The 23,163-nt window shown below is 38.0% G+C and overlaps 2 protein-coding genes across 4 annotated transcripts in view; both read right to left on the bottom strand.

Moving 5' to 3' along the window:
* Positions 1-23,163, bottom strand: part of OSBPL10 (oxysterol binding protein like 10) — a 343,529-nt gene that overhangs the window by 284,419 nt on the left and 35,947 nt on the right. The window lies entirely within an intron of this gene.
* Positions 13,196-13,727, bottom strand: LOC119542044 (thioredoxin domain-containing protein 17-like). The gene has a single exon (XM_037846516.1). The coding sequence runs from the start codon at positions 13,673-13,675 to the stop codon at positions 13,313-13,315; it is 363 nt and encodes a 120-aa protein (XP_037702444.1). The 5' UTR covers positions 13,676-13,727; the 3' UTR covers positions 13,196-13,312.

The raw sequence follows: 23,163 nt of genomic DNA on the forward strand, positions 1-23,163 counted from the left end.
AAGTTAGGGTGTTCACTGCCTAGACATCCCTGAAGATGGAGAAAGAGATTGAGAGGAAAGGGTAAGATTTAACAAAGGTCTATGAATGTGAAATATATATATTTTAGAAGCTGGGGTGTTGGAATAGCTGAAAGGAGGTAAATGACATGGGGGAACTGTAACCTATAACATCCTTTGAAATGTGCTCTGCAGCTACTTGTTGAATTGTCCTTTCAAAGTCTTCACCTTTCTGTATACACCTTATATTGCCTAATAATAAGGAAAGAACTGAAACTGTGGAACTGTAACACATAATAATTTTTTAAATTAACTATATAACTGTTGAGCTGTACATCAAAAGTGAACACCTATCTGTATGTATGTTATATTTTACAATAATAGAAATAGCTGAAGTTGTAGAACTGTGACCCATGACATTCTTTGAAATTTGCTAACTACTTGTTAAATCGTACTTTGAAAGTTATCACTGTTACATATATATGCTGAAGCTCACAATTAATAAAATGCATTTAAAATTAAAAAATGTCTAACAACAAACTTAAAAAGAAATACTCAAGATTTATTTGAAGAAAACTACAATACTCCAAGACATTACTAAAAAGGACTTGAATAAAAGAAAGGCATACTACGTTTTGGGAATAGATTTCACATCATAAAGATGTCAATTCTCACTAAGTAAATCTATAAACCCAACACTATTTCAATAAAATACTACAAAATCTTTTTTCTTGGTGGTGGTGGTGGTGGTGGGGTATGACACTGGAAAAACAGATTCTAGAATTAATATAGAAAACAAGCACAGAAGAACAGGAAAATTCTGAAAGTGAAAATAATGAATGGAGAGTAGAGCTACCCAATATTCAAAGACATCATAAAACCACAACTAAAACAGTGTGCAATCGATACATGAATAGTGAGTCAGAACATTGCAGAAGAGAAAATCCAATTACATGCAAGAATTTAGAATATCATAAAAGTGCATCTCAAATTAGTGTGGAAAACATGATTTATTCATTAAGTGGGATAATCAGGGAACCATCTAAAAAAATAATAAGTTGAATCTATATCTGCCATCCTAGATGAGGATAAATTCTAAGTAAATTAAAAATCTAAAGAAGAAAAAATAAAAGTACCCAAGGTATCTCACACAGTTTCTTATAACAAACCTGAAGTAGAGAGGGATTTTCTAACTGTAACATAAAGAATCTGACAAATCCAATAACACAGAAATTTAAAATTCTGCACAATAGAAACCCACCAAAAACAAAGTCAAAAACAAACCACAAAATGTGAAAAATACTTGCAACTCATATCACAAGGGACTAATTTCCCTAATATTTAAAGCTCCTATTAACTGACAAGAAAATACCAATAACCGAATAGAAAAAAAAACGGTCAAAGGTTTAGAAGACAGTTAGGCAATTTCTTACAAAGCTAAACATAGTTTTACCATAAGAATCAGGAATTACACTCCTAGGGATTTACCTAAATGAGCTGAAAACTTATGTCCACACAAAAACCTGCACACAAATGTTTTTGGCAGCTTTATTCTTAATTGTCAAAAATTGGAAGCAATCAAGATGTTCTTCAATAGATGAATGGGTAAGGAAACTGTGGAATGTCCATACAATGGAATATTATTTAGCAATAAAGAGAAATGATCAAGCCACAAAAAGACACGGAGGAACCTTAAATGCATATTGCTAAGTGAAAGAAGCCAGCCTTAAAAGGCTACCTACTGTAAGATTCCAACCATATGACATTCTAGAAAAGGAAAAACTACAGAGACAGTGAAAACGCCCCTGGTTGCCAGGGATTTAGAGGGATGAATAGGTGGAGTACAGGTCATTTTTAGGGCAGTAAAATTATTCTGTATGATACTGTAATGGTGGATACATGACATTATGCACTTGTCAAAGTCCCTAGAGCTGTACCACACAGAGTGAACCATAATGCAAACTATGGACTTTGGTTAATAATAATGTATCAAAATTGGTTCATCAAGTAACCACACTATGTACCACACTAATGCGAGATGCTAATAATAGGGGAAACAGGTGGTGAGGCGGAGGAAGTATACTGGATCTCTACTTTCTGTTCAATTTTTCTGAAAACCTAAAACTGCTCTAAAAAAAATCAAGTATATTACATTTTTTAAATGGTCAAGGGATATAAAAATAGTTAACAGATAAGGTAAATATATTTATGTATATATATATACATATGGTTTTTCTACATGTGAAAAAAGGTTCAACTTCATTCCCATTAAGATAAATGCAAATTAAAACTCAACTGAGTATGACTGCGTGGTATGTGAATATATCTCAATAAAATGAAGATTAAAAAAAAAAAAAAAAAAACTCAACTGAGAAATCATTTTCCCCTCTCAGATTCCAAGATGTCCCAAGTCTGATGGCACATCGTATCGATACACAATCCTATTTTGCTGGTGGAAGTGTACAGCCTTCAAGAGGGTCGATTAAGCAACACATATCAGAGTAAAAAATACATATACCCTCTGGCTCAGCTATTTTCATTCTCAACATTTACCCCCACAGAAATAGTTGCACATGTGGGAAACATGTATAGTTGATCCTCATCATTCGCAGAATGCGACATTGCTTACTCTCTAGTTTGTTCATAACTCCCAGATCAATATTCATGGTGCCTTACAGTCATTCACAGACATGTGGAGAGTGGCAGAAAATCTGAGTCATCCAACATATGTGTTTCCAGCTGTGGTTGAACAAGGCGATGCTCTGCCTCCTTCAGTTCTCGTACTATAAACAAGTATCCTTTTGCAGTACATTTAGTGCCACGTTTTACACGTTTTTTGAGATTTTTTCTAGGGGAGTTTGCTGTTTAAAATGTCCCCCAATTAGTGCTCAAGTCCTGTCTACTTTTTCCAATCACAAGAAGGCTGTTTTGCCTTACAGAGAAAATACACATGCTAGATAAAGTTTGTTCAGGCATGAGTTATTGTGCTGTTGGCCATGAGTTCAATGCCAATGAATCAACCCCTTATTTAATGAGCAGCAATTACCTACCTCCCAATGTCCCCGTTTCAGTTTGCTAAAGCTTCTAGAATGCAATATACCAGAAATGGGCTGGTTTTTAACAATGGGGATTTATTAACTTACAAGTTACAATTCTAAGGCAATAGCAAGAGGATATCTTCTCTGAAGAAAGGCTGCTGGCATCCAGATTTCCTCTGTCACATGAGAAGGCACATGGCAACATCTGCTGATCCTTCCCTCCTGGGTTCTGGTTCCAATGGCTCGCTCTCTCTCAGCTCCCTATGGGTCCTTCTTACTTCTCTGGACGTTTCTCATCTCTGTCCTCTTTCTGTGTGTTTCTGCCTTTTATCCTCTCATAAAGGGCTCCAGTAAAGGAATAAGACCCACCTTAAATTGGGTGGGTCACATCCCAGTTGAAACAACCTAACCAAAGTTCTCACCCACAATAGGTCTGCACCTGCAAAAATGGATTAAAAGAACATGTTTGTAGCTTATGAGGGGTGACAATGGGATTGGGAAAGCCATAAGGACCACACTCCACTTTGTCTAGTTTATGGATGGATGAGTAGAAAAACAGGGGAAGGAAACAAACAAACAGACAAAGGCACCCAGTGTTCTTTTTTACTTTAATTGTTCTTTTTCATTTTAATTATTATTCTTGTTATTTTTGTGTGTGTGCTAATGAAGGTGTCAGGGATTGATTTAGGTGAATTTACAACTATGTAATGGTACTGTGAAAAATCGAATGTACGATTTGTTTTGTATGACTGCGTGGTATGTGAATATATCTCAATAAAATGAAGATTAAAAAAAAAAAGAACATGCTGTTTTCTGGGGAGCGTAACAGTTCCAACCTAGCACACCCCCAATGCAATTTATGATTAAACATGTTTAAATTTATGTTCAGAGACTTTGTTTAAATGTTGCTCTAAAAGGTTCTGAAAGCAATGATACTGTTTCTAGATGGGTTAAATTAAGGGTGGTCTCTAAAAGGCTGGTACAACAAAGAATGTCCTAGGGAATACTTATATGCAAATGTAAATATGAAGCAAAAGACAAAGTGTCCTTAAACAGAAAGACACCTAAAAAAGGTTATTTATTGATGGCTTCTTGCAGAAGCCTAACCCTGTGTTTTCCCTAGGACAACGGCTCAGTATTCATTAATTCAGTGTTCTAAGTGACTTCATAGAACATAACAACTGCAAATAACAAGAATCAACTGCATGTACAAGGCACTACAATGTATTTGTTTGCAACAGCAAAATACTGAAACCAACGCAAAAAGACATCAATAGAAAAATTATAAACAAATTACAGTATATACATGCATATGATGGAAAACTATGTAGCTATAACAAATGGATGAGGAAAACTTTTATCTGCTGCTATGGAATGATGTTTTTAAAATATCGTTAAATGAAAACAAGCAACTGTTATTGGGTAGAATAAAAACATGGGAATAGAATACAAACAGTCACATATCTGCTTGTACAGGCATTAAATATCTCTGGAAGCATACACAAGAAATTTATAATATTGGTATTATTGGTGACTATCTTTCTGGAATAAAACTGTGAGAAAGAGGTAAGGAGGTAAGAAGGAAATAGTTCATGGCATATCTTTTTGGAGTACAACCCATGTGGATGTAGTATCTATCTACTCAAAAATGAATTCAAATTTAAATAATTTTAGTAGCACTCTAAACATTCCCCACACCCACTTCCAGCCACTTGTTATGTTCTGACAATTCCCACTCCAAAACTTCTCTTCTGTTTACCCATCTCCTTCCCAACTCTGTGTCCATAACCCAACCCCAATTCCTTGAGCAACTGTCAGGAGCCTCCTCACTGGTCTCTGCGTTCCCTGCTTCCCCAGACCTCTACCTGTTCGCCCCGCTAGATTCATCTCCCTTTAAGGAGATTAGCTTCGCCTGAATTTGATGAAGTCCCTCCTCTACACATCAGCAGGTCCTATACAATTTACTTCACTGATCTGGGTTTCTATTTCCCCATGATTTAAACTGTAATAAACACCTTATCTTCCTAAACCCACAGGAAAATCTATCAAGTGTTTTGCATCACATAGAATAAAAATAAATGCAATCTACTGTATTCTTCTCACTTTTTTTCCTATCTGAATGCAACTAAAGGACATTATATGCTCCCAATACCAAAAAGAGGCTATAAACATCATTTTAAAGATGTGTTTCAGTTCTTTTTACTTTCTCTCTCTCTTTTTGGTGTCAGCAAAAAAAGTAAAGAATCAAGTTTAACAGCTTTTATGAAAACAATTAAATATGTGAATTTTTAAAATAGTCATAACATTAAGATTTTTTAATCTGGATAAACAAAAATACATATTCTTCTTACAGTATTGTCACATTTTCACCAAAGGACAATCAACTTCTCTAACTTTTTAGGATGGTGGAAATATTCTGTGGTGTTTGTGGTGGTGGTTGCACAAACCATATACATTTGACAAAACTCATTGAACGATACACTTGAAGAGGGTGAATTTTATTTACCTCAATAAACCTGCTTTGTTTAAAAAAATAAACTTTTCCAAAGCCAGATATCCTTACTTTCCAACAAATATCGTATACTAGAAAAAGCACTCAATTCCAAACAACTCAAAACGTCAAATATTTTACTGCAAGTTGGGCAAAGGAGGAGTTACTCTGGTTTTACCCATGAGGAAGCTGAGGCCCAGATCAGTGAAATAAATTGCATAACTTCCGACACTGTTACTGTCAAGGCCATCAACAGATGGGGCAGGAATCGTGGGTTAGAGCCCCAGTTGTGCAATCATTTGGCTTCACAATGAGGCCTTGGAATGCGGCTGCAGAATGAGGAGGTTGAACTCATTTGTTAAGGTCCCCTTCGACGTTATTATTCTGATTTTATATACCACTACAGATTTGAAATATATTTTAAATGTCCTTCAAAGAATAAGAACTAAGTTTCTTTTATCAGAAAATTGAGCCTAACACTATATAAGGAAACCCTAGGAAAATCCAATTTACAGAAGGAGAACAATTACGAGCCATTCAACGAAATTACAAAAGGATTTCCAACTTTACAAAAAGTATTCACATTAAGAGTTTCCCTATGACATTTAGGTATTGGTTTACAGAACATTAATTTTGAGAGGAAAGACGATGAAGTATCAAGTGCCACAGTCAAGAATAAAATCATTCAAAAGAAACTAAACATCTCTGACATTATGATGGAAATAAATGTACATCTGGGTCAATTCACCTGCAACTTTTTAGAACAATCCTACTGTGTAAAAAGGCAAGGATAGGTTAATAACATAATCCAGTTTTTAAAAGCCTGGCATACATAAAGTGCCTTGGTAAGATGCCAGAAAAAAGTGATAAAGTTAAAAAAAAAAAAAAAAAAGGCAGCAACAGCAAGTGTCTCATATGAAAATAGAAGAAAAAGAACAAAATTCAAAATCATAATGCTACAGTCACAGAGAATCAGAAAAATTCATATTTGTAGGGGAAAAAAGGCCAAATAATTGAACATACATTTCTAATCATAATCTTTAAGGAAAGATTTCCCAAAGGCTCTTCCATGAAGATTTTTCCCCCTCTTTAGGATTTTTTTATTTATCCAGCATGATTTTTTTAATTATAGTAACATATATATATATGTATGTATGTTACATAAATTTTGCCACTTTAACCATTTTTAAGTGTACAATTCAGTGGCATCAATTACAATGTCCTGCTACCATCACCACCATCCAGTACCAAAATTTTTTCATCACCCAAAACAGAAACTCTATACTCATTAAGCAGTAACTCTCCAATCTGTAATTCTGTCTCCACAAATTCTGTCTATTTTGGATACTTCATACAAGCAGAATCATACAATATTTGTCCTTTTGTGTCTAGCTTCTTTAACTCAGCAAAAAGTTTTTAAGGTTTATCCATGTTGTAACATATCTCAGAACTTCATTTCTTTTAATGGTTGAATAGAATTCCATTGTATGTATATACCACATTTTGTTTAGCCATTCATCTGTTGATGGGCACTTGGGTTGTTTCTACTTTTTGGCTATTGTGAATAGTGCTGCTATGAACATTGGTGTAAAAGTATCTGTTTGAGTCCCTGCTTTCAATTCTTTTTGGTATATACCTAAGAGTGGAATTGCCAGGCCATATGGTAATCCCATGTTTAATGTTTTGAGTAACTGACAAACTATTTCCACAGCCCTTCCATGCAGTTAAGAGAGAAAAAAGTTTCCATGATAAAAGTAAGTTCAATTAACGTTATTATACCACGCTTGTAGGCGTTAGGGTTGTATTTGACTTTAGGTATAAGAACATGACTACAATGATTTAACCAAATAGGGGTTTATTTTTCTTGTAGAATAATTAGTCCAAAGAGAGAGACCAGTGATGGCAAAGAAACTTCACGATGTCATCAAAGTATGTCCTCAATTGTTCTTATCTGCAACTCTTTGCATGTGGCTTTGTTCTCCTGGTTGCAAGATGTATAGAGTTCCTTCAGGCGGGAGGAAGGCAGAGCTGGCAGAGGAGCAAGTCTATGTCAGCTCTGTTAGATCCTGTTTACCAGGAATGCAATAGCATTCCTGGAAGCCCATTCCACTACCCATTCCTTGCTGGGTCACCAACACGGAAGACTAGGAAAGTAAGAATTTTTAACTAGTACCATTCCCCCACCACCCCAGAACAAAACCAGGGTTCCATTAAAATAAAAGAGAAATTGGATGTTTAATGAGCAACTCACAAGATCCATCCCTATCTCTCAGAAATTCAAAATTCATACTTGATATTAAGGGCTCTGAAAAAACATGCATTAAATAAACTTATTTAATTTTTTTAAACACAGACAGTACTTCTCAAACATATTTGACTACAAAATTCTTTATTTTCTTTGAATGGCCTGTTGAAACAGCATTCAGGGGAACACATCGTGGGAAATGCTACTTTGGGAACTAAAAGAATAAAACAAATCTATTAAGAAAGAGTTACTCTGTTTTCATACTTGAAAAGTAAAGAAAATATCTGACATTTAAACAAAGGATTCTGGAAATAAAATTACTGATGAGCTAGCAACATTCTATAATCAGGATCTGACAACATTTTGCCTTTATATAAACTCACAATTCCAATGAGAAAAAGTCATAATTCCATTGAGAAAAATCTTTTCTCTTTCCCCTTTATGCCTTTATAAGTTGGGCCACACCTCAACTCTGGAACTGTATTTCTTTATGTAACTCCCCTCTGATCTAACATTTCAATTTGGCCTTTAAATGTCAATTCCAGAATTTCTCCAAGGGTTTCCTCATTCTTTGATACGGCTGTCTCTCACTTTCATTGCTTTTCTTTCTTTGCCCATTTCCTTATTACACCACCAAAACAATTTTGGATTTAGCATTTATTTCCAAGTCAGCCCTTCCTGTATATTTTTAATTCAATCTTTTCAACCACCATCCTTTGATTCCTCATGTAGGATCCTGTTAATTAAATGCAGTTATAGATTCTAGTATTCCTTCCAAGAAGAAATGTTTAATTTTTTTTAAAAAAGGAAAAACAATCAAAGCATAAACTTTCATTCTAATTCTATATTTTTCAAAAGAAAGCCATTCATCATAGAGTTCTATTAAAATATTCACTTCTTTTAATCCATTTTGATAGTTCAAAAAAAAAAAGTAAACTGCAATTTTTCGTATTTCCAAACACCATCTATTTCCATGGAATACATAGGTATCTCTTTGCCAAAAACCCAGTGGTTCTCTTTTTTTGCAAAGGAAGTCAGAAAATGCCACCTTCTATTTCCTAAAGAAAAAAAATCATCTAAGGCCAAAACAAAATCCTACTCAGGGCCCCAATCGTTGCCACCTCCACACACGCTGGCTCCTATGTTAACGCTCTCTTACATTCTCAAACTTTCCTCTCTACTTTGACATCATCATCATAAGGTGCTCAAGGACTCCCATACAGCAAAAACTTCCTCCACTAAACCTAAGACCTGCTCGAGCTATTGCTCTTCTCCTCATCAAAGCCAAGCTTCCTGAGACACCCTTCCCTTCTCTTCTCACTCCACCAAATCAGGTTTCCTTTCCACCCTTCTAGTGCAACTCCCTTAGTTACAGTCACTAGTATGGTCTTAGCTGTCAAACTCTATAAATGCATCATGTGGCTCTCCAGAACATCTTCCAATGTTAATTCTCCACTCCACAAAAGCACCTCCTCCCTCAATTTCCTTTCTTAATACATACTCTCCTGGTTTCCCTCGTAACTGTCTAGCCGATCTCTTTACCCTGCCTGACTTTTATATCACTGTTTTCCAAACTGCAGGTCCTGAATCTATGTCTGGAAATCAACTCAGAGCAGGGCTTCACAACATTGGCCTTACTGATCTTCCGGGCTGAATAATTCTTTGCTGTGGAGGGCTGTCCTGCACATTGTAGGATGTTAAGAAGTATCCTCGGCCTTTACCCATTAGATGTCAGTTGTGACAATCAAAAATGTCTCCAGACGTGGCCAAATGTGCCCTGTGGGGCAAAATTAACCCTGGTTGAGAATCACTGACTTAGAGGAGCACAACTGGTATTTTTTTAACGGGATAAAATAAAATGAAACTACCAAAGTATGTTTCCTAAGAAATGATAAAGATTTTTCATAAAACTTTTGTTTCTGTATTTTGTGTATACTTGTATATATGTGTTAAGATAAAATATTTCTTTCCATGGATGGGGTCACAACACTTTAAAACCCACTGCCTTATGTATTCATGATCCCAAGGCTCTGTCTCAGCCCACTCCCCTTTTTTTAACCACTCAGCAATTCAAAAGGACATAAAGAGTAAAACAACAAACCCTCATATAGTCAGCACCCCGCATTATTACCCAGATGAAAGGCCCTGTGCTGTCCCCCTTCACTCTTAGACGAAACTACAACACTAATTTGGTATTATGCCATGCATTTCTTCATATTTTTATTATGTGTGGATAACAATACATAATATCTTTAACAATTTATAATACTATTTTGCTCAGTTTAAAATGTTTTTGCTCATGTTACATGCAGTCTCCCAAAACTTGCTTTTTTTCTTAACATTATATTTGTGAGATTCATCCATGTTGATACCGGCTATTCTAGTGCATTAATTTTCACTGCTGTATAGTATTTCACTGACTGAATATACCACTATTTATTCATTTATTCATTCTTCTGTTGATGCACGTTTGGGCTATCCCCATACTTATGTGTACATAAAATTCCACTATGAACATTCATGTGCATATCTTATGGTGGAAATGTGTGGAACATCTATTTGGATGTATGCTCAGGATAAAAATTACTGGCCCTCAGATTACGTTTATCTTCAGCTTATTATACAAAATCACACTGGTTTCTGAAGAGGTTGTACCCATTGGCACTCATATCAATAGCCTATGAGAATCCCCATTGATTTATATTCTTGCCATCACTTGTCAAGACTTTCTTGGTTTTGCTGATCTAAAGAGTGTGAAAAGGTATATCCTTATGGTTTTAATTTGCATTTCCCTGACGCCTAGTGAGGTTGACATAGATTGATGAGTTTAATGACTATTCTTGTTTCCTCTTCTCTGAGAAGGCTTTTACCTTTTGTCTATTTTTATTCAGAAACTTTTATATTCAGAAACTAAATGTTGTATCAATTGTGATGGGTCATAACTATTTTCTCCCAGTCTGTGGGTCTTTCTCACCTTCCTTGGGGATCCCAGCCACTCTTTACCTTCTCCATGGTGACCATAGCCTGCAGGCCGGATCTCTCTTCTATTCTCCATGTCCATAGAGCCAACTGCCTCCTGGACCTCTTCCCTGGATACAAGCATCTCAAACTCAATGTGTCCCGCCTTAAACCCACTGCCATCCACCCCCCAATCCTACACCTCCTGCATTCCCTAGTTCAGGGAAAATTACTGCCATCCACCTTCAACCCCAATTACTCTTTTTCCTCTCTTGTCTTCCACCTTGTCCTGTCAATTCAACCTTCTAATTAGAGGGACCCTTTCACTCCTACCCACCTCCAGCGTTAAGCTGCCTTAGTTCTGACCACCTCCAATTCTCAGTTGGATTGTGCCCTGTGGTCTCCTTGTCTCCAGCCTTTCAACACCAATATAATAAAAGGCAGCCAGACATAGAAATCCCACTCTTAAGTATTCACCGAAGAGAAATGAAAACAGATGCCCACAAAAAGTCTTGCACAAGAATGTTCACAGTAGCTTTATTCATCAGACTCCAAAACTGGAAACAACCCAAAAGTCCATCAACAGAAGAACAGACATATTGTGATGCATCCATACAATGGACTCAGCAATAAAAAGGAGCAATTACCGATAAACTCAACAACATGGATGAATTTCAAATTATTATGTCGATTGAAAGGAGCCAGACCCAGCTGAATGCCTAACTCTACAACACCATTTACATGACATCCAAGAAAGACAAAACTGGTGCTAGAAATCAGAAGGTGGCTCATAGGGAGGTGGGGGGCTTGACTGGAAAGGGACATGGGGGAACTTTCTGGGGCAATGGAAATGCTCTATATCTGGTTTGGGGTGGTGATAACATGAGTGAATACAGCAGTCAAAACTCACTGAATTGAACATCTAAGATCTGGACATTTTACTGTATGCAATTATGCCTCAATTATATATTTCTTCCTTTTTTTAAGGCAGCCAGAGTACATTTGCTAAAACTAAAATCTGATCAAGTTATTTCCCTACTTAACATTTTTTTTCTTGGAGTCCCCAGGATCTCATGACAAAAGCCTTTTAGAATGTAGAATCTACTTACCTCTCTGATTTCCACTCTTAGCCCTGCTTCCCTCATCTTCCCTCATGGGCTATTGTGCTCCCACACTGAAGTTCCTATATTTTTTCAAACAGATGATATTCTCCTTCACTTCTGGGATTTTTCATCTGTGCCCCCCTCTGCCTGGAAAGTTCCCACCCCTTGACTCGACCAACTCCTACTACCTTTCAAGACTCAGTATAGATGTCCCCTTTCGAACCCCCTGAAGCTGGGTTAGATACCCCACCCCCCTTGGACTCCTGCAATCCCTGTGCTTACAGATATCACAATCCCTTTAACTCTGAAATACATATTTACTTTCCAAATCTTTCACTGCAATGTAAATATTCAATTAATACCTATAAAACGGATGAATGAAATACTCCAAACATGTTTTCTCTTCAAGCTAAACCCAGAGGGATAGAAATCTGCAAGGTGAAATTTAAGACAATAACTTCAAATGGAAAAAAGGTAAATATTTTACATTTAATATTTCAGTAACCACATATACACAGGAAACTGTATATACCAAAATCTGGTGCAAACAGAAAGGAAAAGTAAGACAAACAGACTCTGCTAACTCGTACTCCAAAAGCCAAGCTGAAAGGAAAATGGAAGTCATAGTGGGTAAATAAATTAATCTCAGAGAAAGCTGAGTAAAGAGAAGAGTCTTTGATGAATATAAAAGTGGTCATTTTCAGTTGATTTAAGAAGAGCCAAGAGTTAGTCCACCAAGCCTCTATGAACTCTGTAAATTCCAACAGAAGAAGCTAGGAGCCATACAATGATCTGGAAACAAACCAACAGTTCAATATGAAGTCTAGACTCCTGAAACTCCCCAGAGAGGAATGTGGCTACTTGCCTACTGCCCAGATCCATGCTGACCCCAATTTCTTGTTTCCCATAATCATTTTTAGACGGATTGCTAAGAAGTAACTTTAAAGAACCCATAATCATTTTTAGACGGATTGCTAAGAAGTAACTTTAAAGAAAGCAGTTTCAGCCACCACCATCTTCCATGTCTCAGAAGGGCACCACCTCGCCTTTATAAGGAAAAGAAAATAGACTAGTGCTAAACTGCAAGCGAAATGAATTCTTTAAATATCAGGAGCAGAGAATATAAGTAAAGATCTTCCTTTAGCACTTCTTGCTGCCAAATAAATCAAAGCAAAAAAGTGCTGGCTGTATTTCTTCAAGTGCTATCTGATTTGCCAGAATACTTTTTAACATTCCAGAGCTATTATTAGCTTCTGGTTATCACCAACACTTCTCTTCCTTCCTTCTCTTCCCAGTCAAGGACTCAATATATGGCCCAATATTTAAAATGACACATTCCCCTTTTTTGTTGTTGTTGTTTTTGTTTTTGTTTTTAGACACCATAATTATTTATTGCTAACACAAATTCAAAGCAGTTATGCAGTTTTGTTTATACTATAGCAAGGTCAGGAAATCAAGGTACAATTGCCATCATCAAATCTTAATCTTCAGAGAACAGCATCTCCACGAGGCTGGCCTGAAGACACTCAGATTCTACCAGTTTTTGAGATGTCCCATATTTTAGTAGTGTAGGCACTGCAGTTACTTTCAGCTTTTTTCTGAAGTCATTATTTGGATCTTTCCAATAAGGTCTTTCTCCTACTTGGCAGTAGATGGACACACATCCTTCACTAACACACTTCAGCGCCTCTCGTATGACTGGTTCAGCCTGCACACGGTCCGGGCACCAGCTTTCCCCTCCAGCGTCCTTAGAACCCGTAAAGTAGGTCTTGCCATTATGTTGCTCCACAGCCTGGCTGAACTCTTCAAAGCTGGACACACACACTTCCTCATACTGAGCCATCTCGGGATCTTGCTGTGGACTGCGAGGGGAGCCCTTGGGTTCGGCTGCAGCGGTCCTGGGCTCCACGTGGGGCAGGGAATGACACATTCCCCTTTATAAATTCTCTTAAACCTTCCTACATGCTTAATAAAGCCACTGTTCCATTATAAGACATCAGAGTTTGGCATATGAAATTTTCAAAACAACCAACACATTTTACAAGCTCAGGAATGTTTGTAAGAGTGAAAGTGAAAAACAAAAATTGAAATAAATGAACGAAAAAATGACAGCCACTGTCATTCAAAGCAAACACGGTACATAGAAAAGCAAGCACAGTACAAGTGACCAACACACAGTTTTTGATATAGTCTATTCAACAATTAAAAAAAAAACTTCAAAGTTTTTCCTGATGATGAAAGCAATACATGTTCATTGAATAAAATCTGAAAAATAATTGTACCATCCAACACTGCTAATGTCAAAATATTTACTCAAAATCTTATTGTAAAGTTCTACACATACACAAAGACACATCTTTTAACTGAAACCTGATTTTTTTTACTTAGCTTTATATCAAGAGTAGTAACTCTACACTTATTAAATGTTCTTCAGAAACATCACTTGATATCTGAATATTTCATCATGTGGATACAGCATAACTCTAGTAACCATTCCCCTATTGAGGCTGTTCTCTATTTTTCATGGTCATAAATAACATAGCAGTGAACGTCTTCACACATTATTTCCCCCGTACTTCTCTGATTACAAATTAGGATATATTATTAGAAGTAGAATACTGGGTCTACTCTGAACATCCTTAAGGCTGTTCATAATGATTATGCTTTTGTCTTCCACAAAAGTTGTACCAATCGACATTCCTGCAAGCAATGATGAACAGCTTTTCTAAATGTAAAATAAATTAATTATAAAGTAACATGCTATAAAAGAACAGCATCTAAACTGGTACACCATGTGGTAACGCCTCCATTTAATCTCTCTAGGCCCCAATTTTCTTTTTGATTAAAGGATGTGACTAGGCTGGATGAATTAGGCATCTATGAGAATGTCAAAGTTTCAAAGGGCACTCCATATTTTTTAAACTAACAGATTTGCTAAGACAGCAACATATTCACATATAGACATATGGAAAGATTGAAATAAATTTGATTTCCTGATAGCTGCCCCCAACCCCAAATTCTCCCATTACTCTCCCACCCCAGCTTGAACAGACTACATGGAAATTCTAACGCTTAGAACATATTTACTTAGGAAAGACTCAGTACTGAGATTTTCATAGAAAGGATGGGTCCACCTTCTACAACTTTACCAACAAACAAATAGAGAAACCAAGTTATGGTTTAACAATGTTTTTTTCCTGCCTCTGGCACTGACTCATCACCTTTGAGACAGCCCTGCCCGATCCCCAGCACACGGTCAGCCAATGTGGTTGTTTCACATGAAAAGAGGGAACAAACTGCACAAACCAAGGGGACCCGGGGATCATTTCTGGAAGTGGGGCTTACCTGAAATTCCCTCCCTCATCAGCCAAATTCCCACCAGGACTTCTGCTCCAAAGCTGTAGCTCCCGACCGAGGGGACCCTGCAGCCCCCAGGCACCCTGGAGACAAGCTCAGGGAGCACTATCTGGACCAGAAGCCTCAAATGGCTGTCGGCAGGTGAGACAGGATCCAGTACACAGGACCATTTTGTCTGACGAGAACAGGGTTTTGTTTGGTTTTTGTTTTTAATTTTGAACCAGTGGCCAATCTTTTAAAAAAAAAAAAAAAAAATCCTAAAAATCTGGCTTCTCTTGAATTTCTGAGGCTCTGCATGTTGGCCTCACATCATCACACGGCAGCAACAGGCCAGAGCTGGGCAGCAGCTGCCCCTGTGAGACAAGACGTGCTCCTGGGGCTCCACAACCCCACCTTCTCGGAGCTCTCCACACCAAGCCAGAAGGCAACAGCCCCTGATGATCAGGGTTGTACCGTTTTTCTGACACCCTCATTCCTATGCCATGGCCCAGGCCCTGTAAAGCTTTTGAGCTTGTGACCCCTGGTCTAATATGAATAATGTGTTATGCACATAAATATGGTTATTTCTCAAATGTCTGCTTATGCTGTTATGACTAATAAAACCCAAATTAACTTAAAAGCATAACTGAATTCAGAGTACCCTTTATCATTAGATATTTCCTGCAACAAGAGACACCATAAGAACTATTAAAATGGAGAGGGTGGCCTCAAAATTTTCACTTTTTTGATAATAAAAAAAGATTGGAAGCCACTCAATGAAGAATTTTTCAAATTATTTTCATTTTTTGTCTTCTGTGTACAAAATATGAGGCTTTGTAGTGTTGATGCAATGATGAATAAGACACCAACTCAGCTATCACAGACAGACACAGGGGGCAGCTGTGTGAAAAGTGCAATGGCAGAGGCTGGACAGGTACAGGGATAGCAGCATCAGCCTGGGAGCACCACGAGAGGTCACAGCAGGTGACCCTGGAAGCCCTTATCAAAGACAAGGCACCTGCCAGGCTGACGGGAAGAAACAAGAGGTGAGAGTACAAGACAAAGGTGACACTGAAACTGGACATTTGGATGCCATTTTAGCAGAGGTGGGATTTGATTTGGAAGTCATGGAAAATCAACTAAGTTTTCAGGATTATATGTGCGTATTAGTTAGGGTTCTCTAGGGAAACAGACCCAACAAGAGATATCTGTAAATATAAGATTTTACAACAGCGTCTCACACAACTATGGAGACACACGAGTCCAAATTCCAAAGGGCAGGCAGCAAACTGGCAACTCCAATGAAGGTGTTTGGTGAACTCCTCAGGAGATGCTGGCTAGCCGAAGAAGAAGTGAAGGTCCTCTCTCTTTCTCCCTTAAAAGTCTTCAACTCATAAGATTAAATCCAGTTGGTTGAATTCTCTCATTGCAGAAGACACATCCTTAGTTGATGCAATCAGTCATAGGTGCGGTCAATTGACAGATGATTTAATAAACCAGCCTTCTGGTTTATTAACCAGCCACAAATGTCCTTGCAGTAACGGTTAGGCCAGTGCTTGTTTGACCAGACACCTGGACACCATCACCTGACCAAGTTGACACATGAACCTAACCGTCACAATATGCTTTACAGAGATTGCCATGGAGATGTTGAAGATGGCTGAGAAAAGAAGGAGCTCAGACTCAGAGAGGCCTGTAAGAAGACCACTGTGGGACCCAGGCCAGAAGCAAAGAGCCTCAGAACAAGGGTAAAGGGCAGTCAGGAGCAGACGAGGGGCAGTATATCAGTCAGGGATCTCCAAAGATGGATGGACAGATGGATAGACAGACAGACAGACAGATAATGTAAGCATAGGAACTGGCTCATGTGATTGTGGGAATTGGCAAATCCAAATTCTGTACAGAAGGCCACAAGTTGGAATCTCAATGAAGGTGATGCTAAGTTCCCCAGAGGATGCTGCAAATTGGGAACTCTGATGAAGGTGACAATGAATTCCCTAGAAGAAGATGGCTATCTGGAATAGTGACAGAAATTCTTTCTAACTGTTGAAATTATCAGTTCTCCCTTTTAGGTCTTCAACTGACTGGATGAGGAAATTTCTCTCATTGCTGAAAGCAAGCTCCTTCATTGACTGTAGATGTAATCAGCCATAGATGCAATGAACTGATTAATGATTTAAATCCATGAAATATCCTCACAGTAAAAATCAGGCCAGTGCTTGCTTGACTAAACAACCCACACCATAGGCTAGCCAGGTTGACATATGAAATTAAGCATCACAAGTAGTTAGGGCTCAATTACTGATTGAGTGTTGGAGAGGGAGTGAGACAGAGCAGGTTTCAGGATGATTCATAGAATTTCTGGCTTCAGCAACTTGGTAAATGGTAGAGTCATGTAGCCAAGGCAAGAAATAAAGGAGGGAGAGCAGTAATTGGGAGATGAGGGGGAAAGAGGAGAGATAAAGAGACTGGGACTCCATCTGCAGAAGCATGGCGGTTACCTCTCTGGGTGTAGCCAAGACAGCTCCTCCACTTCCACCAGCGAGCCAGCCAGCCCAGGAGCACACGGCACAGCACCCAAGCTTGGGGAACTGATCCCTCCACCCATCTAAGCTACTGATGGCTACTTTGATTCTTCACTAAGTATGAGAAACATGAATGCTGTCTTCCTCTAAAAGGCAGAACCATGCTTTCTCTGCTGCCAGCTTGTAGGTAACTGTCCAAATCACCAATGCCAGATCCCACACCAACATCCAAAGTCATCCCCCAGTCCTTCTTGGCCTCCACTATGCCATCCTCACCCCCAAGTCCATTACTCTTTTGACAAGCACTGAGCTTGTACTAAAAGAACAACCTGTGAGTTAGGAGGTTTGGAGAAGTATAAAGAAGAACAATACATAAAACCAGCCCCCAAAAGAACCTAACAGGGCACAGAAGAGTCACATGTCAACACTAAATCCTGAGCAAAGCATGATAAGCCATACAAGAGACACAGGAAGAAAGCTGAGGTAGGGTTTCCTAGAAGCAGAGCCTGATGTGGGATTCCCAGGCAAGTGATGGCTTGAGGGAATATTCTCAGGAGAAACTTGGAAGGTGAGGGAAGCCACACAGAAAAGGGAAAGGTATGGGGTGAGATAAGCCTAGCTTTAGTCCAATCCCACAAGAGCTCTGAAGTGTGAAAAGCACAACAGATTCCGACCTGCCTTGGGGAGAGGGGCTGGTTTTATATCTCACCCCACCATACATCCATCAGTCTTTGGGTCCAGGCTTCCCCAAAGTGGAGGATGGAATGTAACCTCCCAGTCACCCCCCTGGATAGGGGGGCTCCAGTCTAGCAAGGCAATGTCCACTGAAGGGTACAACTGTGAGCTGTAAGCAACCAATATCTGCAGTAGCTGATGCTTGGGGCACTGGCCCAGTCAAGGGGATTTGGGCAGGGCACCAACAACATCTGCTACTGAGTTCATTCCAGAAGTCGATGGGAACAACAAGAAAAAGAGTGAAGGGTCAATCTTCATTATCAATCTTTCCATCTTCCACCTCCATGGAAAATGTCCAGGGGGTTAACAAACTCACATCTACAGGTGGAGGAATATCTCTGAAAAGCCTTGAGCATGGAGTATAATTTTACAACCCAGACTGAAGGCTTACCTCCAAGGTACAGGCTCACTGTTCCCTGTTAACAGCAGCAGCCTGCAGTTCCAGCTACTTTCCATCCACTAGCCTCAGGGTGATCCTCTGTTATCACACTCAAGCAATAAACAGGCAGTCATCCTCGGCCATATAACTTACAACTCTCTTCCAATTTTCATGGTGTGTTTTATGTTCACTCTATCAAGTTTCATGTTTTAGTTTCCAGATTTCATTGTGTACACTCAGTGTGCCCCAGGAGTGTTGCTAAGCAGTTTTAATTTTCCAAGAAGTATTTCTCTACCTCTTCTTTCCACTAAAGCATGGCTAAGAAATTAGCAGAGGCCTCCCAAGCAAGTTTTCTTTGTAGCATATACAATCTGGTCAGAGATACTGAAGCAGGAATTAACTGAAGGACAACTTCAAGCATCATGGTTAGAGCCTCCACCACCTATCTTGAAGTATTCAGAGGATACATCTATAGCAACATGTAGCTAAATAAGTAAATCCAAAGTAACAAAATGAGCCTTGTAATAAACAAAACAAAACAAAACAAAACAAAAACCATCTAATTATTCAGGCTGTAGGAAGCACGTATTTTATAAGATGGCAAAGAGATTCCTGAATTGCCAGCCAGGTCCAAAAGAGTTAACACCTTAATTATGATTTAAAACTCTCTGAGTAAACTTACAGAACAAACTTCTGACAACACCAGGGGAAAGCTAGGACAGGAGGTTCCAGGTTAGTCTCTTGCCAATAAACCCCACCTCAACTGTCTTTCCTAAAACACACACACTGATTTCATGAAGAAAGGTGCCAATCAACTGAAAAGAGAGGCAAGTAAAAATTAAAATGGTAACAACTAACCTTTACAGGGCACCTTCCATGTTCCCAGAACTGTGCAAGGAGCTGGATGCTTGCGGTGCTCTCTATTCTCATGAACACACCGTGTAGAACAGGAAATATAAAAAGATACTGGACCCCTACCTCACACCACAGACACAAAATTCCAGATCAGGGACTTAAATGAGTAAGGCAAACTTCCAAAAATTTTAGTAGAAAATATTGGAGAAGAGCTTTCTTACCAACCATTAAAATACTGAAATTCTACCACAATAAAATTAAGAACTTCTTGACCTGAGATGCTGTTTGTGGATGGGCTTGGATTGGATCAGAGCTGGAAGCTGCTCTTAGTGAAAATTTTGAGTTGTCATGGCTGCTGTGGGTTGAGGTAGAGATCTGAGAGTCGGGAATTTTTGATCGAGTAGGACCCTGAGGGAAATCCTTCTTATGAATGCTTGTGCTGGATTCTCAGGTGTCTGAAATGGGCCAACTGGGAATGAGGACTGTTTCTGTCAGTGAATGGAGCAGCCACCAGCAATAGGCAGCATAATTATGAAGATAATGTGTGTGTGTGTGTATGTGTGTGTATATATATATACACACACACACACAAAAAAAGAATTTCTGTTTTTGAAAAGGTTCACAAATAAAGTAAAAAGACAAGCTAAGTACTAAGAAAAGATATTTGCAACACATATATCCAGCAAAGGATCAGTATCCAGAATACATAAAGAATTACAAACCAAGGCAAAAAAGACAACCTTACAGACAACTAGGTTGGTGGCTTGAAGCTATGTACCCCAGCACAACATGTTCTTAAATGTAATCTACTCCTACGGTGTGAACCCTTGTAATTAGGACATTTTGATGATGTTACTTCAGTTAAGGTGTGGCCCAGCCAAATCAGGATGGGTCTTAATCCTATTACTGAAGGCCTTGTGGGGAAGGTCACAAAAAACAGAGAAGCTAGAGGAAGCAGACAAAAGCTGAGAGTCAACGAAACCAGAAAAGAAAGGAGAAGCTAGGAGCGGCTGCCGTGTTGCACTGCCATGTAACAGAAAAGCCATGGACCAAGGACCACCAGCAGCCAGCCCCAGAACACCACAGTCTTCTGGGAGAAAGCACTGCTTTGATGAGAAAAACCTGACTTTGGACTTCTTCCAGTCTAAAAACTATGAGCCAATAAATTTCACTTGTTTAAGCTAACTCTTACATGGTATTTATTTTAGTAGCCAGAAAACTGAAACACTGGGCAAAAGACACAAGTTGGAATTTCAAAAAAAAAGAGGAAGAAAGAATGATCCTGAACCATATAAAGAGCTGCTCAGGGATAGGCATATTAATCAGGGATACACAAATTATGACACCTACATGACACCATTTATACCAGCTAGCTTAGAAAAGACATGGAATAATGGGAACTGTGCAGTTCATAGGCATTAAACTGGTACACCCACTTTAAAAAATGATTTAACATTATCATGTGAAGTTAAGCATCCAGATACCCTAAGATGCAACAATTCCACTTCTATGTATACATCATAGAGAAATTCTCGCATATGTGTACTGGAAGATATGTATAAGCATGTACAACGCAGCAGGAGCATGCACAGAAGAAAAAATGTTGAACAACATAAACAGCCATCACCAAGATAAATAATTGGTGGTAAGTACATGATAAAACAAAATATTTAGGCTCAAGTGCACTTTCTTCTTCTATTTATTACGGCTATATTGTGTCACAAGGTCCACAAAAAGGAAAAGTAAATCTAATCATAATGAAGTGGAAAACAATAATCCAATAAAAAATTATAAGAAAAAATGTTGCTATATAGTGAAACATCCAAATTGTTATCATTCATAGACAGCCCTAAGTTCTGTGAGGCCTTGAAAGAACTACGATGTGAGTACAAACAGAACAGCAAAGCAATACTAAGGTTTTTACAAAAGAAACACACCAAGGAAGCCATTTCCGTGATTTTCTGTTTTGTAGAAAAGTCACAATACTGTAATACATCCTTGAAAGGCCAGCACTGAATACCATGTCTGGTACAAAGTTGGCCCATAACACATGCTGGTTGGTTGAACTGAATGCAAAAGTAAAGTTGAAGAGTTGAAAATAACCTCAACTCCCCTTTGGAAACTGACACAGGTATAACATCCATTAAAATACTGAAAAGGTAGTGGAAACATTCAATAGATTCATAATCTGCCACAAAGGAGGCAATAATTCTAAATAAGAAATAAAACAAAAACTAGTTATATTAAAGTTTTAGAATGCACCAAATCACTGCTATTGGAGAGTAGATCTATATTTCACACTATGCATAAAGTAACATAAAAGAAAAGTAATTGGTGGTATAGTAACACAAAAGGGTTTTATATAGCATTGAAAATGAATGCACTGCAGTTAAATGCAATAACGGATAACTTTTATAACCATAATGAATGAAAAAAAATTTGCAGAAGACTAGATAAAACATTTTAAAAATATACAAAGCCAAAAATCAAACTAAACTAAATTATATATTATTTAGAGACAAAATAATTTATATTATTATTTATAAAAAGGCAAAGGAATGATGAACTCAAAACTCAGAGTTAGAGATTACCTGTGGGGGTGAGGGTGGGGTGATAGAATAGGGAACACACGGGTAGATGAGCTACCAATGGTTACATTCTCCTTCTTTGGTCAAACGGTAAGCTTACACCTGTTCATTTCCTTATTATGCTCTATAACATATAAAACTACATATATTTTTTCATATTAGCCAAATATCACATTTTTAAAAGATAAATTAAGTCATCTATTTGTCCTGTGACAGTATAAAATTTTTAAAAGGGAAGCAAATGATAGATAAGTTACTTTTTAATTCTACGGTATAAATAAGTATTTATTATAATTCCCATTTTACTGATGAAGCAACTGAGGTTTAGAAAGGTAGAGTAACATCTATCACACAACCAGTTAAGTGACAAAGCTGGACTCTTACCTAATCCCAAAGCCCCTGCTTTTAACAGTAGACTATGTTGTTAAGGTTTCCACCAAAAACAAAAAAAAACAAACAACAAAAACAAACTGGAAATAATTCACAAGATTCAGGTGCATAACCCCTTTGATGTATAACTCTTCTTACAGAACTCCTAGCATCTATGTCTTATATGAAGGGTAGGAAATGAGCATTGTTTATTCAGGATTTCTTAGCTCTGAAGTAATAAATTTACTCACATTTTCTTAACATATGGTCATATTAAACAAACAAAAAAAGCCCACAAATCCTTTTATGAAAGTTGGCAATTTATAGAAAACCTATGCTAAGCAATTTGTTTTCTTTTACAAATGCAAATACAGAATTCTGGTGGAAAGTGAAAAATCATGCCTTAAAGCCCACTGGGCAAGTCGAGGTCATTTTTCTTCAGTGAAGCACATCCATTCAGGTGATAAAGTGGCTCCAGCTTCTTCCTTCTTTTCTTTCTTGCCTACAGCTTCGGAGCTTCTGCCCTCGCTCGCTCCAGGTCTTA

The sequence above is a fragment of the Choloepus didactylus genome, chromosome 1 (genome assembly GCF_015220235.1).
Source record: "Choloepus didactylus isolate mChoDid1 chromosome 1, mChoDid1.pri, whole genome shotgun sequence".
NCBI classification, from domain to species: domain Eukaryota; kingdom Metazoa; phylum Chordata; class Mammalia; order Pilosa; family Megalonychidae; genus Choloepus; species Choloepus didactylus.

Excerpts from the sequence above, each read along its gene's own strand:
- LOC119542044 (XM_037846516.1), bottom strand. The coding sequence starts at position 13,675 with ATGGCTCAGTATGAGGAAGTGTGTGTGTCCAGCTTTGAAGAGTTCAGC.